This window comes from Tubulanus polymorphus, chromosome 6, assembly GCF_964204645.1.
Source record: "Tubulanus polymorphus chromosome 6, tnTubPoly1.2, whole genome shotgun sequence".
NCBI lineage: Eukaryota > Metazoa > Nemertea > Palaeonemertea > Tubulaniformes > Tubulanidae > Tubulanus > Tubulanus polymorphus.
The window spans coordinates 12,057,123-12,072,049 of NC_134030.1; the positions used below are offsets into that span (position 1 = coordinate 12,057,123).

General features: G+C 34.7%; 1 protein-coding gene across 4 annotated transcripts; it reads left to right on the forward strand.

Annotated features, from left to right (window-relative positions):
- The first annotated feature begins 1,568 nt into the window (after window positions 1-1,568).
- LOC141907408 (pro-neuropeptide Y-like) lies at window positions 1,569-14,644 on the forward strand. Of its 4 annotated transcripts, none has more exons than XM_074797040.1 (4): window positions 1,569-1,609; window positions 3,511-3,697; window positions 11,842-11,918; window positions 14,461-14,644. In XM_074797040.1, the coding sequence occupies exons 1-4, from the start codon at window positions 1,573-1,575 to the stop codon at window positions 14,463-14,465; spliced, it is 306 nt and encodes a 101-aa protein (XP_074653141.1). In that variant the 5' UTR covers window positions 1,569-1,572; the 3' UTR covers window positions 14,466-14,644. The 4 variants fall into 4 exon arrangements, with proteins under 4 accessions (XP_074653141.1, XP_074653138.1, XP_074653140.1 ...); XM_074797037.1 differs by having other exon boundaries at window positions 14,466-14,644; XM_074797039.1 differs by lacking the exon at window positions 14,461-14,644 and adding an exon at window positions 12,239-12,319.
- The last annotated feature ends 283 nt before the right edge of the window (window positions 14,645-14,927 follow it).

Sequence of the window (14,927 nt, forward strand, 5' to 3'; positions counted from 1 at the left end):
ATCAACACGTGTTGACGCATTAACAAACATAGCAGGGGGGCCTGGCATTCTCAATTAGAGGTAATCACCGCAATGACTTGGGAATGCTTTACTATATTGCTGTCATAACCATGCTATTTCCGTGATTGTTTCAGTTGTTAAGCCCACGTCATAAAACTATGCACTCTCGATTCAACTGCTTGGAATTTTGAGTTGAACATGGATTTTTACATCCGAAGAATTCAGAAAATAGATTACGGCTTGTGCCCTCCCAATTCATGACGCTTTAAAAAAATGAAATGTTCATACGTGGAAACTATAATGTAACAGTTATTGATTAAGTGAAGACCAGAAAACAGATCTGGTTGTCTGGAGTTCATATGTTCAGAAAAAATACTACTTTATTACAAAACATATCGAATGGATAGATATGCGTCGTATTGGCCGTTGAATGGCGGTCAATCTTAACATTTTATAAAAAGTCATTTGCAATAACTGAACTTGAAATACTAGCACTAACGGCTAAGCAAAGGATAACGTCACGTGCACAGTGTCTATAGGCCTCAGTATTCTCAGGATTCATATAGCTCTATGTTAAAAATCATATTTTGAAAGAAGCAGAGTTACATGGAATGTTGACAATCATCTGATCTATTTCACAATCTATTCAACAATAGTAATCATTTCGCATATATAAAAAGGAACTTGCACTGGGTGCATAGTCGAGACATGAGTCCAAAAAGTGCTCTTCAATCCATTGGTCATGTTATATTAGCTATAGATAGTCTTGACTAGCAATGACTATATGGAACCGGCCCCCGGAGAAGGGGGTTGTTGCAATGACATGCAAGTCATAACACGAACCCATGAAATGACAGCGGATGCGAGTACGATAATTTATTCATCTTCAGTAGACAGCTCTAAAAAATCCAATTTAATAAAATCTAAAAATATACGTCTGTATGGAATGCATTTCAATTAACTTGAATTAGACAAAATCTTCATGCGCCGAAATAAATTTATTCTCATCTACCTCATCTAAATCTAACGAATATCAGAATGGGAAAATGTTGATGTCATCTGGTGGGTTAAACCACTGGGGCAGGGTATTTCAATACTGCGCGAGTTATTGAGAAAATATCTTCTGATCACGTGTGCGAGCGTGGGCGCACAAACTGTACACGTCACAGCAAGCGAAGCGTGGATTTGAAGTATACGCAATGCAACTTAGAAGCAGCGACACTCACCTCACTCTAATGGGAAAACGACAGAAGTGACTCTCACATCAGACCAATCGGAGATATATGCGGGCAGGTTCGTTTCAAGCAAGAAAGCCAACTTACAAACATATTAGGTAAGGAATAACATTTTTCGAATATTCGAAAAATTCATTCATTCATTCAAGATAATTTAGCATAACCTGGATTATCTAAAACTAGACTTTAGGGGATATTTCTAAAACCTGCATTAATTTAGAGTATTTTTCGTATGGATATGTTAAACAGATTTTGCGTTACGAAGCTCGACTTCTTACAATATCATACGTAATAGAAACGATATGTGGGAATTTTTCTTTCAATAGCAATACTTTTCATGATTATATCCGTATTTGTTATCCTGGGATACGATGGTAAATCACAAACATCTTCTAGGCCAGAACAATATTTTTATATGCATGAGCTAGTTCCAGTGGACATTGAATTCAAAAGATTTTGTTGCTTGTCTACAAATGTTTGAATGATTTAGCAAAACTATTTCTAAAAGAACTCCATGACTTTCCATGTGCCAGATGTCGCTTTTGCCCAGTAAAGACACAAGTCGTCCAGTGTCGTCCGTATTAAAACCAATTTAAAAACTTACTTTTTCGAAAGAACATATACTTCAAAAATTTTCTTTTTTACTTGTATCTGTTTACTAATCCTATTGTTTTACTAGAAGCTAACTTATATGTATTAATTGTGTTTTTTTGTTTGTTTAGCGCACATACTAGTATTATCTACGCGCTATCATAAGAAACAAATTAATGTCATAATTATCGTTGAACGATAGCTCGCGATGTATCATATTTTCTGACATAGCCAAAACTCGATCATTCACCAACTTGATAATGACTTACGTATGGAAATTGTTTTCAATTTGGTCATACCTTGAAAACGAAAATATTTTATAAGTGGCATTCTAATAAAAAGATTAAGAGAGTTCGCTACCTAGAAAGAAGTTTGTTGTACCAGTAATCAATTGTTGCGTGTATAATAATTGTGTGCTCAAATATTTTGTTACATATTTCATCTCATGTCACACGAGTCCAATAGCATTAGTATCTAACAAACAATAGCAAAAGCAACGTCTAGTGTACCTGATATCCTTTTCTTTTGTGAAGATTTCAATGAAAAAAGACAATGCTTTCGTAACAAAATAAGCGCCATTTTGTTGTTGTTTGGTGTCCTCCCAGTTGCAAAAAACCGTGAATTATGATCGTTTGATCATCTTCGTCGTATTAGTATGTACAGGGCCTATTTCGAACCCAATCCATTTCTTCAATTCAAGAATTCTTCTATTTCTAGAGCAATTCATATTTGAAAAAAAACACTAAATATAAAAATGTTATAAATATAAAAATCATTTTTGAATTACCAGTACTGAACCAATTTGTACAGCGTCTTAACTCACGATATCTAAACCTGACCGAATAAGGGGATCTGCATACAATTTCTTTTTTCAAACACCGAAGTTGAAGACTATTTTTCGAAAGAAGCGCGGTTTATTCCGCACCGATAGTTTATTTCAGCCCTGTCTAAATGATTATTCATAGATTTGTAGCTCAAAATCATTTGTAAATTTGAATTGCCGAAAAACCATCGGTTAAAAGGTGTTCTATACCTGGAATCGTTATGAGTATTAAATCTAACCACATTTCGTTCTGCAAAGCTGAAGCTTGAGCAATAGGGGCACCACGTGCATTCTTCACATTGCGTAAGATTATACGTTAGATACGAAGCCGTCAAGTTCTGCGCTTTGCCAAGTTGAGCTCACCTCTCGTGTTTGCATCCATGTGACGCGCTTCGTGCAACTCTGAAATAGAAGTAACTAATAGATGAAATAATGTTTGATATACTGATTATGTTATAACGGGATTACAAATTTTATGAATATTTTACCATACTAAGAAAAAATACGATATCTCGATAGAAAGAAATAGATTACTTAATTTGTAACTACGTAATTTGTGCAGTGATTTGATGATGCTTTTCAAAGTGATATTTCTGAATTCTTGTTCGGCTTACGTTGAAAGACTTACGGTTTGTCAATAAAGTTTGTCAATAAAGCAGCTATTATTTTCTTGAATGATAAATTATCAAAACCCGTGCACGTAGAATATAACATCGTATATACATACACTGTGTATAAGATGCTGGTAAATAAATAATTTGAGAAAAAAAATTATCCTGTGTCTAAAACCGGGATCTAAAATGATAACAAGTTTAACTAGAATTGTGCGTTTTGGGATTAATAACATTTCTTCGATTATAGGTAATCAAATGATGGAGAAATATCTTGTGACACTGGTCTGTGTATTGTTCGCAACGTTAACCGCAAGTATCTGTGGTCATAATCTCCCGGGTCCACCCGAAAGGCCACAGGTATTCACATCACCAGAGGCGCTTAGAGATTACCTTCGGCAGTTGAATGAATATTTTGCAGTAGTAGGTAGGCCGCGGTAAGTAAAACTGATATCTAATAGCCCTGTACGTATATTGACAGAGGTACTGGTATAAATATAAAAAGACAGGAATAGAACGCGACATCCATGGTCATCATTTCATTAGTTTGACAGCTTTAGAAATATTTCAACCGTGTGAATCTCCCATTATCGGTGATAAAAAATCCTTTTTTTCAAATTTGCTGCAATGCGATATGGGAGCAATGTTTAAGAAAAATTGTCGCCAGCTTTTAAAGAACACGTGCAAAAATTCAGGTTACTCAAATATGTTTGTTATTTCTATAACTAATTTTCCAAAAATCTAAACATAAGGCCTACAGAAACTGTGCGCATAAACGCCCTACCTTTCAAGTGAAATTTAAGATTTTAAGATATCTTGCCTCGTTTTCATTCCATGGCAATTTAAGCGCAGCGCATCGATCGTCATTCCGAGTTTCAACGCCGTTTTCTCTGCGTGTGTTTCGGTAGATGGGTGTTACTCCGGGCAAAAGTACCCTAACAAAATTGCGGCTCTAAAATGGTACCTTATTTACGCCGTAGATTGACTAGCCCGTCGAATTCTGTGCTATCTGCAATCGCCGTCAAAAACAGAACGGCAACCAGACTAGGTTTAAGAACAAAAAAAAAGGCTGAGACCGACATTTTTCTTTTCAATGGTAAACTCAGGGACCAAATGGCCGGAACCCATGCATCTTTCTGTTTTATGGCGCCGTCAATTCAATTGAATTTAGCTTTATTGACATCACCTTAGTTTTACCAAGAAACAGGTAGCAAAATAATCAGAGAATATATTATTATTATTATTATTATTATTATTATTATTATTATTATTATTATTATTATTATTATTATTATTAGTAGTAGTAGTTTATTAAATCAAAAAATACAAATCTGTTTATGATACAACGCAATTCCTTAATACTGTATGGCTCATACATGAAGCTAATTCAGGTATATAAATACATTAAATCTTATATCATATATCTGCTTCATGCATTTTTAGCTAAATTATCTAAATTAGCTAGAAATTAGCTGAAATATATAACGCAATAACTTCATGCGGCTGTGATGCATTCATCAATCAGTACAGCTATTGCAAAACCAAGTAATAAATAAAGTAACTGACGCATCGATAGATGCGTCAATCAATGCATCAAAAATATTTCAAGTACAAAAAGGATGTTATAATTTTGACAGAATATATTGTCATATTGTTTACATTATAAGATTTTGACGCATCTTCACGCCATATATAAACAGTAAAGGAGACCACGTTTGCTCAGAAAAAATTGTTTCTCTTTAATTTCCGTTTTTTTTTTAATCGGAAAAACCGTTCATCTTTTCCTGATCTTTTCTCGATCTCGATGTACGGGGACAGGCGAGATTATGATAGCTGCCGATTGGCGTAAAAATCGTGAGCTCGAAAAACTCTTTTGATATGCTAAAATAAATATTTCTTTCCAGAGTACATGTATATACTTAAAAAGAAAGGAACATTTCATCCGTTATAACTGCAGGGGGTTTCAAAGGGGTACAAACTCACGGATTAATGGTGGCTGATTCAGTCCATACCAAAAAATCTTTCTGACGGCTGGAGGAACGATATAAAATTTTCATTTGGCCTGTTTTTCGGGTTTCTCGCATGAGAATTCACAACTTTTGGTTTTCTCGCGACAGAATTCAAAATTTTTTTGTTATGGCCCGAATCAGCCACTATATGGATTAGATCACAACTGTCGCAAAGATATATTCATCTCTAGATTACCTATATCTACCTTGTAATGTACCAAGGCAACTTGCATTACTGCCTTTTCTACCCTCACTTATCTTATTGCAATATTGAATGGGGCCGCAACAACTTTGACTTCGCTCTAGGAAAATTATTGAAACTCAAAAAAATAATAGTCATAAAAATCATTACCGAAAGTCACTACTAGAACCCACGGTCCGTTATTCAAATCCACTCAGATCGATATGATGTAGAAAACCATCTCGCTTGTCAACTTGTGCATTGTAATTTACACAACCTTCTACCGTCCCATAATTTTGAGATGCACAGTCATTATACCAGATCAAGGACTAATCTTCAATGCTCGGTTTATACAATCTTTGATTTTTTATCTTTACCGCAGCTTTATATTACAACAATATGTATTTATTGTCATATTGTAATCGTCGGAAATGAATAAATAGAAAATAATATTAAGGGTTATGCTTGTGTTGAAACCCTGAAAAGGAATTTGAAATGTGGAATGTAGTACTTAGCCAAGATAAAACTGCAATACAGAGATGTGAAAATATGACGATGTGGACATTAATAGCTTAAATAGCGGTCCTATACCGATAATGAATATATTTCTGCGTTTGAATGCTAATGACTCAAATAAAAACTAGTATTTACCTTGAATTCTGCTACATTATTGCGTTTGTATATTCTATGTTAAAAGGGAAGTTGTGTCCTAATGAATTCGTAGTGAGTACTACAAGTCGCATTCAATTCGAAAATCAGAGACAACCTGACGGACCGCTGATGAGCTTGGAGTCCGCTGGGCTTCAAAACACGTCGGAGTTTCTTGTGGAAATGAATGAAAATCATTTTCCACTGTTACACACTTCAGCTATCGAAAAATTCCCCTGGACGCTCTTGTACATTAACCCAACAAGGAAATTCAGCGGGACGACGCACAAACTTTAACCGATCCAACGCACTCATGGTAAAGATAAAACATGTAGCAACAGGGGCACGGGTTCAACGGCGTTTGAATTTAACATGTTGCTTGTTGAGGCGGCGTTTAATGAAATCAAATCTATTGAAATCACGATTCGTGTGTATCAGTTTTCTGTAAAGTATTTCATTTTAGCAATAACTTACGTTTACCACGCACATAATTTGGAACTTCGTCGTTTTCAGGGCTAGGGCAACAAAAGGAGTTTGGTCTCATTAATATGCAGTCAGTAGCTCATATCTCCGTCTTTACTTTTTTGTTTTGTATCCATATTTGTAAACTTCAATATCTGATCAATCCTGCCTGCCTGGTGCAGAATCTGCACAAATATGTGTTTGAAAAAAAATAATGATAATTGTAAAAACACCTGCCTGCCTGATCACTTCGATTTGTAGAAAAGGGCGAGAAACAAGTTATCATTTTTAGCCGTAGTAACTCAAATTATTCAGACGGTGCTAAATGGTAGGTATGCCTATAGTCCCATTTTGTCTGAAATTTATATCCATTCTCGAAGGATAATGTTTCTGCAACCTGTCAGAAGTGGAGGGAGACTTTGGCACAATAAAGAAGTTTCCTGTTTCTAGGCACCATTTTTGCGGTCCCTCGAGGTCCCAATTCTTGCGATAATTTTCAATCTTTTTTTCAATCATAAGTTTTGATTGAATTCCAATTAGCTCTACAGTCCCTTGTTTGATAAACTTGATTGATACACCATTCTAAGCGAAATGAAACGCAGATTTTTCCCGGTGATTCTTGGTTTTTAAAAAGCAACTATTGAGAAAAGTGAAGATGTAAAACCAAGGACCGCATATTTTAATCGCACGTCACTGGTGCTTACACTCAAGCGGTTACAGATCAGTCGTCGGGAAAGTTATTAAAAAATTTCCACGCAGGCCCAAATTTGAAATAAAGGTTTTTAACCGATGAAAGAAATTGAAAATTTAGCTATAAGAGATATTGGGATATTTGAAAATTAATTAAAATCGCAAGGTTACGATAGAGCAACTCTGTAAGAGTGAAATCTGCGTACAGGCCCATTACATATTTTTCGATCAGTTAGATTTCGTCTGATGTAAGCTACTTTGGAGGAATAGACCATTTTCTAAGATGAATCTGGGGTACGAGGTTTGAGTAGCCAAATGATTTAATGCCACACTGCCGGATGAATCATTTCTAATACATATTATGAAATGGTTACGAACGAAAGGTAACTACTGAACCGAAAGTCCGATATGTGCTAGATATTTTGGAAAATCCTTGGAATATTTCATGGTTACTATTTCAATGAATGCTATCTAAATAGCGAACGCTGTATCATCATAATAATTCATGGTCGATCTCCTTTTTTTGTTTTTTTTGCAAAGAGCTTATTACTATGTCAGTGAACGTTTCGTCGCTCAACAAGTTTAGCGATGTTTTCTTTATGGGCAATATTTCGACGACGAAAATGCTCTTTCAAAAGTTTCAAAGATGTCCAGTGGAATTGCTGTTCTTAAGTAATTTTGTCAGACGGATTTATCAGTTTATTTTCAATGTTCATTTTATTCATATCCCGTTTTTCTTCCGTTAGCCGGGTTCGAAAAAAATAGATTGAAGAGATAATGATGATGCTATGTCCAGTGGAATTGCTGTTCTTCAGTAATTTTGTCGGACGGATTTATCAGTATATTTTCAATGTTCATTTTATTCATATCCCGTTTTTCTTCCGTTAGCCGGGTTCGAAAAAATAGATTGAAGATGTAGACTATATTCATTTATATCTTCATATATTTTTATTTCCGCGTTCAGGAGCTAATACCGTGGCACACAACCAACTCGTATTCTGAGCGAAAACTAAAAACAAATAAAACATTTCATCACGTTTATGCAGATCGCATTCATTCATCGCAGAAACGGAAATCTCATCAGTATTTTTTGGTAATCCGAGAGGACGAAAACAAATATATCTGGTATTCGAGAGCAAAATGTGGCTCCAGTAGTTTTGGTAATTGCATTGTGTGCTGATATTCCGTGGGTGTGTGTATTTTATTCTCCCATTAGCCTCTAAATTGATGCAACAACACGTTGCATCTGGCATTCGAAGAATCGGATATACGATTTTAGTTACCACGAATGATTAAGTCTAACTTCCTGACATTCTCGAATATTGTCCACATTTGCTATTCAGACATATGTATGACCGGTTAACGAATATTTGCACAATTTCTAAACTTGACAAAAGAATAAAGACAGTAACATTTTTCTGGATGATGGAAATATTAACCCAATAGCTTGATTTCTATGTATAGATACAGCTTGGGATGTATTTTATATGTGTGCAAGTTATTAAAAGTACCGATTCCGAATCTAATTGATTAATCTTAACCTGTGCTTCTCCAAAGCTCATGGGGGTTTGCTTGAGGAATCATGACACACAAAATGGCTCTGATTCAATCAAATGCGACGTGATTGTGATATCGTATTTCGTATCAGTCCAGCCATACACATAGAAATGAAGTCCATCTCGTAAAAGGGTCGTGATTCATGCCTTGGATCCTGGAAAAGAATTTGGAACACGTTGACTTGATTTACTATATTATTAAAATAATATAGTTCAATATTTAAATTATGTTCTTAATGGGCTGCTTATCATCGTTATTTTCTAATCTTATAAATGATAATACATGCATTACGCATAGATTATTTTTTCAAGTAATACGAGACATGAATAATGAATAACGTTAAAATGTCAGCGGTTTCAGACAGTTTGTGGATAATACACTGTAGTAACAATCTGTAATCTTGCGTGAGTGTATCAAGTAAATATACGATATGCATGGTGTGCCTACCAAATTGCCTTCCTATGAGTTCATTACATTAAACGTCACTTAATGTACACCGCCATTGCGTGCAAGTAATGCCACAACAATCCGTGGGATCCCTCAGCATCATCTTTATCATCAGTTTCTGGTGTGAAACTGTGGTGGAGGTTTTGTTTCGGCTTATGTTGAAATTCAATGTACATTTTTTATATGCCTGCCCTTGATATTTGATTTCTGACCAACTAGTATGGCTTCAAACTTACCAACCACATAAATTTATCTTGTTACTTATGTCAGTTAGTGGTAACAAATATCCATACATGCATGATGATGATTTTCTAATTTTAATCTTAGACATGTACGAAAACTATAACGTAAGCATCGGTAATTTAAGCTTTATATTTTGGAAATCTGCGTTCTAAAATCATACGGTTGTATTGAAGCGTTCAAAATTAAAGATTATTTTACTAATTGAACGAGTACATTTTTAGATGAGCCGCGTACCAAAAAGTATGGGAGGGGAAATAGAAAAGACATTACATAACATAACTATAGGTAACTCAAAAAAGAATTTCGTTGAATGTTGTTAATGACATAAAAGCTATATAGAAAATATTCAGTTCCTTACTTATCAACTTGTTTAGTTGAATAACTTGAACAAATTCCAAATCATGGGTTTGTCGATTGACATCCTGTTATAATCGCGTGATGCAAATCAACCTTCAGCTGGTAAGTTCACGTGGGTTCGGTTCCTGCACGGGTTTTACCAAAAAAGTTTGAAGCATGAAGCGTTGATCGATGACGATAAATTTGCACCTAATTCCCTATCCTCCCTCGGCAGGGATTCGAACGTGATGCCGCGGCACGAAAGGCAAATTCATGGATATGTACAGTACATGTATAAATGGAATAACCCTCTGGTTCATTAAGTTAAAATCCCTGGCGGAAGATGCTACCATGCGGTTTTTATTTAATCCTTAGTGAATTGCTGACTGATCACAGGGTATAAAAAGTGAAGGGAACCAACTGAAATAATCGATTTCGGGACTCGAATTTCGGCTTTCTGAATATCTAGTATTAGTATAAAATATATCCACATTATCATGTTTTAAGACGAGTCTAAAAATTTCGTTTTAGTCTTGGTGGGGATTGAGTATCATATTTTTTTCAATGTGGCTCGAACGAATCATCCAGCATACATTTATCATAAGAACCAATATTTACATTACGCCCGATTTCGCTAAAAAGAATCATGAATCAGTCTCAGGCTAGTATGTTCGAATTCCTATATTTTGAAATCTACTTGATATGGCAACTAGTACAATAGTACTGCTTAATAAAGCACGTGTATGAAAATAATAATCGAAACGAACAAGAAATGTGTACACTAAATTCTTAATCTCAAAAAGTAAATGTACCGTATTGGTGATAAAATGCATCTTAATTTTGGACAACGTTTTTTATCTTGGACATAATTGATGACTATCAGGTATTCTTAAATTATGTTTGCATAGCCACGCATTATTTATTCTTTGGTTTGCTAAAGGTAAACAACGCACTGATAATTGATGATTACTGGCGAAAGTCGTAAGCAAATAATACGATTCTTCATGGGAAAAAAATAATTCTATTTTCCTTGCAAGTCCAGCATCACGAAGGCTTTCCAATTCTATGTAAATTCAGTAGCGGTGCTCATTTACCATCAATATTCAATACAAAATGATGGTTAATATAAAGTTTTAAACGCCAAAGTCAAGCAAATACTTTAACTGCAAAATTTTTAGGAAACAATTTATTTTACATTCCGTGCGAACCCAAGATCACGAAGGCGTTCGTATCGTAAGATTACTTCGCTAGTATTCTTCGTTTGTCGAAAAACATGGCCGATAGCAGCGACTAGAATGAAGGATTCTATAGAATTTTCCATTCATCATCGATCTACAACTTGCATATATTCAAATATTTCAATACGAAATCTTATTTCTTAGATCAAATAAAGCATAGCAAGCAAAGTAAAGTAATACATTCTTTTATCTGTTACTTTTTTCAGCGTATCGACATAACCAGAATAGATTGAGTTCTTTACAAAACATAGCGAGGTGATAATATCATAAAGTTTAAATGTCAAAATCAATGTTTTTAACCTTGTTGTTATTCGCCGATAATTAAGTATTTTTCTTCACGAAGAATTAATGTTACCTATGAATTTGGTGTACACCCTGACTTTTGACACTAGAGTGTAGTTTACTAAACCACCATGGCTCCTAAACACCTCCCCCACCCGTTTCCTGTAATTGAGTACATAATAACGTAAAAATTATCCCCAACATCATGTTCACTGAATACATAGAATAAACATCCCTAAACATAGATAGTCACGGGTCATGTCCATGGATTTCTGTACAAGGCAAACATATATATGGTACTCATTATAGTGATGCCTTCTCTTTGCATGTACGAACGTTCATGAATATCCAAAGGTTCTGACCAATTATCCCCGCTGAGAGAACGATAATTTGTTGATTGAATCATGAATTAACAATTTTTAGATTTAATTTGGCATGTTTTCCCATCGGTAATTTCATGTAACTCCATATATTTGTATATTTTCTAGTTTTGGACGGAGCATACAGAAGCGACATCCATTCATAACCAAAGTAGGCATACCTTCTTCAGAATCAACATTATATGGTGAGTATGACGTCATTGGCAGGTCATTTTCAATTACCATTGTAAGGGTAGGGAGCTTTTCGCATGTACAAACGCGTACAATGCAATTATTTCATTTCTCTAAATATATCTTTAATCAATGATTTTCAGAAAGTTATTACGAGGAACCTCACCACGCCACTCGAATGCCCAGGACTTTGATTTCTTATTTGTTTCCCTCAGTGATCAAAATTAGTTCCCCAAGATATTTCCTAATGCCTGCCCCGAAATAAGCCAGATTTTCTGCTTGATGGACGACTAGTTAATACAAACCATTTCTATTTCTTTCTTTTAAACTTCAGCTTAGATCAAATGAACCCCAAGACTATTTGGAAACGCTAAGAGATAGATAGGCTACGTAAATGATTCCAAATGAAACTTTGCTGACAATAAACGGTAGAAAATTATTTTCTAAAGGTCGCATGGAAAATTATATACCCACGCCAGAAATGGTGATGTGCGGTCCATTTTTCAAACTAATGGACATTTGGGGGGGTTATGAATTACGTATATCAATAAGTTTCAAGTTCTGGAGTTCGATCGTGACAATAGGGCTAAGGAAGTTCAGTTCCGATATTTGATCAGATTTTAACGGGTGTCAATGGAACTGGCTCTTGGCAGTCAAAGCTTAATAATGAAAGTCACAAAGGAGTGATGAAAAAAATTCCACAGAAATTATTTTGTTTCCTAGATTCTTAATTTCTAAGTAGCTAACGGTAGACCTAACATAGTATAGCGTGAAACTATCCTGTGTTAACTATGCCTAGCGCATAAGTGCACTGAATATTAGGTAATAACAGTGCTACTAGTCTGCTCGAAGGTCAACCGAGGACAACTTAACACACCTTTGCATGGGTATCATTCAGTTTTTTTAAAAAAGTACCTGATATAGTGTGGCACCAATCTATTCAATTATCATTATCATTCATTTATTAACTGGCATGAAACCGCACGGGTTGATAACACAAACAATTCTCATACCAAAACACATTATTTGAATTAACTTCTATGACACTATTTTCAATTCGTCGGATAGACTTTCACGTAAATATATATTTCGGCAACTGATTCACGATGGCAAGTGGTGAAAAGTGAAAAATAAAAAACTTACTACCAATAAAACACTTCGGGTTATGTACATGTATAACTAAAATTGTTTTCAAACATCTCTGAACAACTATGATTTGGTTTCGTCAGTAAAATCCACGAAGAAAAGAAAAACTTTAAAATTTGCTTCTAGGTAAATCGTTTACAGGTAAGCTCTGGAGAGTGACATTGAAAACATTTTGAATATGAAAGTGATAAAACGGGTCTCTTTAGTCACATAACGAAATTTTATTAAATTTTCATCAATCACCGTTATGTTCAAAATGACATCTGTTAGATCGTGGTTTGCTTATGCTCGTGGCATAGTAGTTGAAAACGATTTTGCCGTTGGAACGATTCATTTTAGATCACTTGTAATAACCGGATATGTGTAGTAGAAATAAAGTTACAGTACTTTTTATGAATTCATTTTCATTCTAAAAAAATCCGCATGGTAACATTGGTAGCATGGTTTCAATTTGGGTTTATTGTTTCAAAAAAGATATGATTTCTTCCGACATTAAACATAGGTACAATTTTCTAGTGCAATTTCCTCGATTTCCTTCCTCGATTGTATCTCGCCATGAAAATTAACCCTTTTAGTTTACCGGTACAGCAAATGGATGGGGTGGATCAGGACTTTCAGAGAGTTATTCAAATAGTAACGGATGTTAAAATTTTAAGATGCTCCCTAAATGAAATATGGTGTATGTTTTATATTTTAAGGTATTTATAGTCAGGCCTACCTATATGTATTTCATAATGTGCATTTTATCCTAATATTTCAAACGAACCTATATTATCGTCCTGTTTTTAAAACAGATGTATTCAATTCATTATACAGGGACGATTTCTGACGCATCTATCATGAGCTAGTCTCATTTTTAATTTTCAACAATGAAAAAGTCACTATTTCTAAATATCTAGCGATCTTAAGAAGATTCAGATTCATATTTTTGTTCTCCGAAAAAAAGATAATTTTCTCTGAACAAAATAGATACCATGTTACATATATAAGTTTACAGTAGGGAGATACAATGCAATACATGACATAGCAAGGTTATGTTGAACAAGCATTTAAATACAATCCCATGAGGTATACAAAGGCCAAATGTACACCAAAATTTTAAAGGTTATTCGTCAAGTTAAGATCAAGTGATTATCCGAACTAACGTTCACATATCCTTATGATATACTGGCGCTAAAAGTATTATTATTCAGGCCGATGTAACAATCAAAAATCTAAGATAAAACATCTAAAATTACACATATGATAGATGATAATGATATATATTATTTATATATATTTTAAATCAACCCATTTGAGTCATGCGTGATAGATGTAACCTAAAATTCCGCTCGCGGCTTCATGAAGAATCAAATTCATTGACCGTATTCACTCTTAAAATGAAATGTTTTCTATTTTATTTATGCGCAGAATAGACGATGACGATGAATATTATCGCCACCTCTCATTCGACCCAATATACTAATCATTGTTGCGCACCTAAACTCGGCGACATTGAAATGGAACAGTCGTTTCATCGAGATGTGAAGAATCGATAGAGACGCACGAGCTTGGCGAATCATATCAACAATTTACATCGTTACTGATAATCCTGTCTCCCTTAAAATGTAATTGTCTTAAAAATAAAATGACATCAGAATATTTTTAATAACTATCAAAAGCGTTCTCTTTTTCTTGCACAGCACTCGTATGCAATGTGATGATTCAAAGTATAGTCGATAAGTTTTTCATTTATCGGGCTGTTGGTAAGACCGAATCATAAACTGGTAAGATATTGAGAGGGATGGTGGAGAAAGAAAAATTGTCATAAAATCTACAAAGGAAATAAGAGAGATTAAAGGTGGAGTGTCGGCAGTTGTGGACACCATCTAGTTTTT

Excerpts from the sequence above, each read along its gene's own strand:
- LOC141907408 (XM_074797037.1), top strand. The coding sequence starts at position 1,573 with ATGATTATATCCGTATTTGTTATCCTGGGATACGATG. Across the intron at positions 1,610-3,510 it reads TGTTATCCTGGGATACGATG|GTAATCAAATGATGGAGAAA; the intron begins GTAAATCACAAA and ends CTTCGATTATAG. Across the intron at positions 3,698-11,841 it reads GCAGTAGTAGGTAGGCCGCG|TTTTGGACGGAGCATACAGA; the intron begins GTAAGTAAAACT and ends TATATTTTCTAG.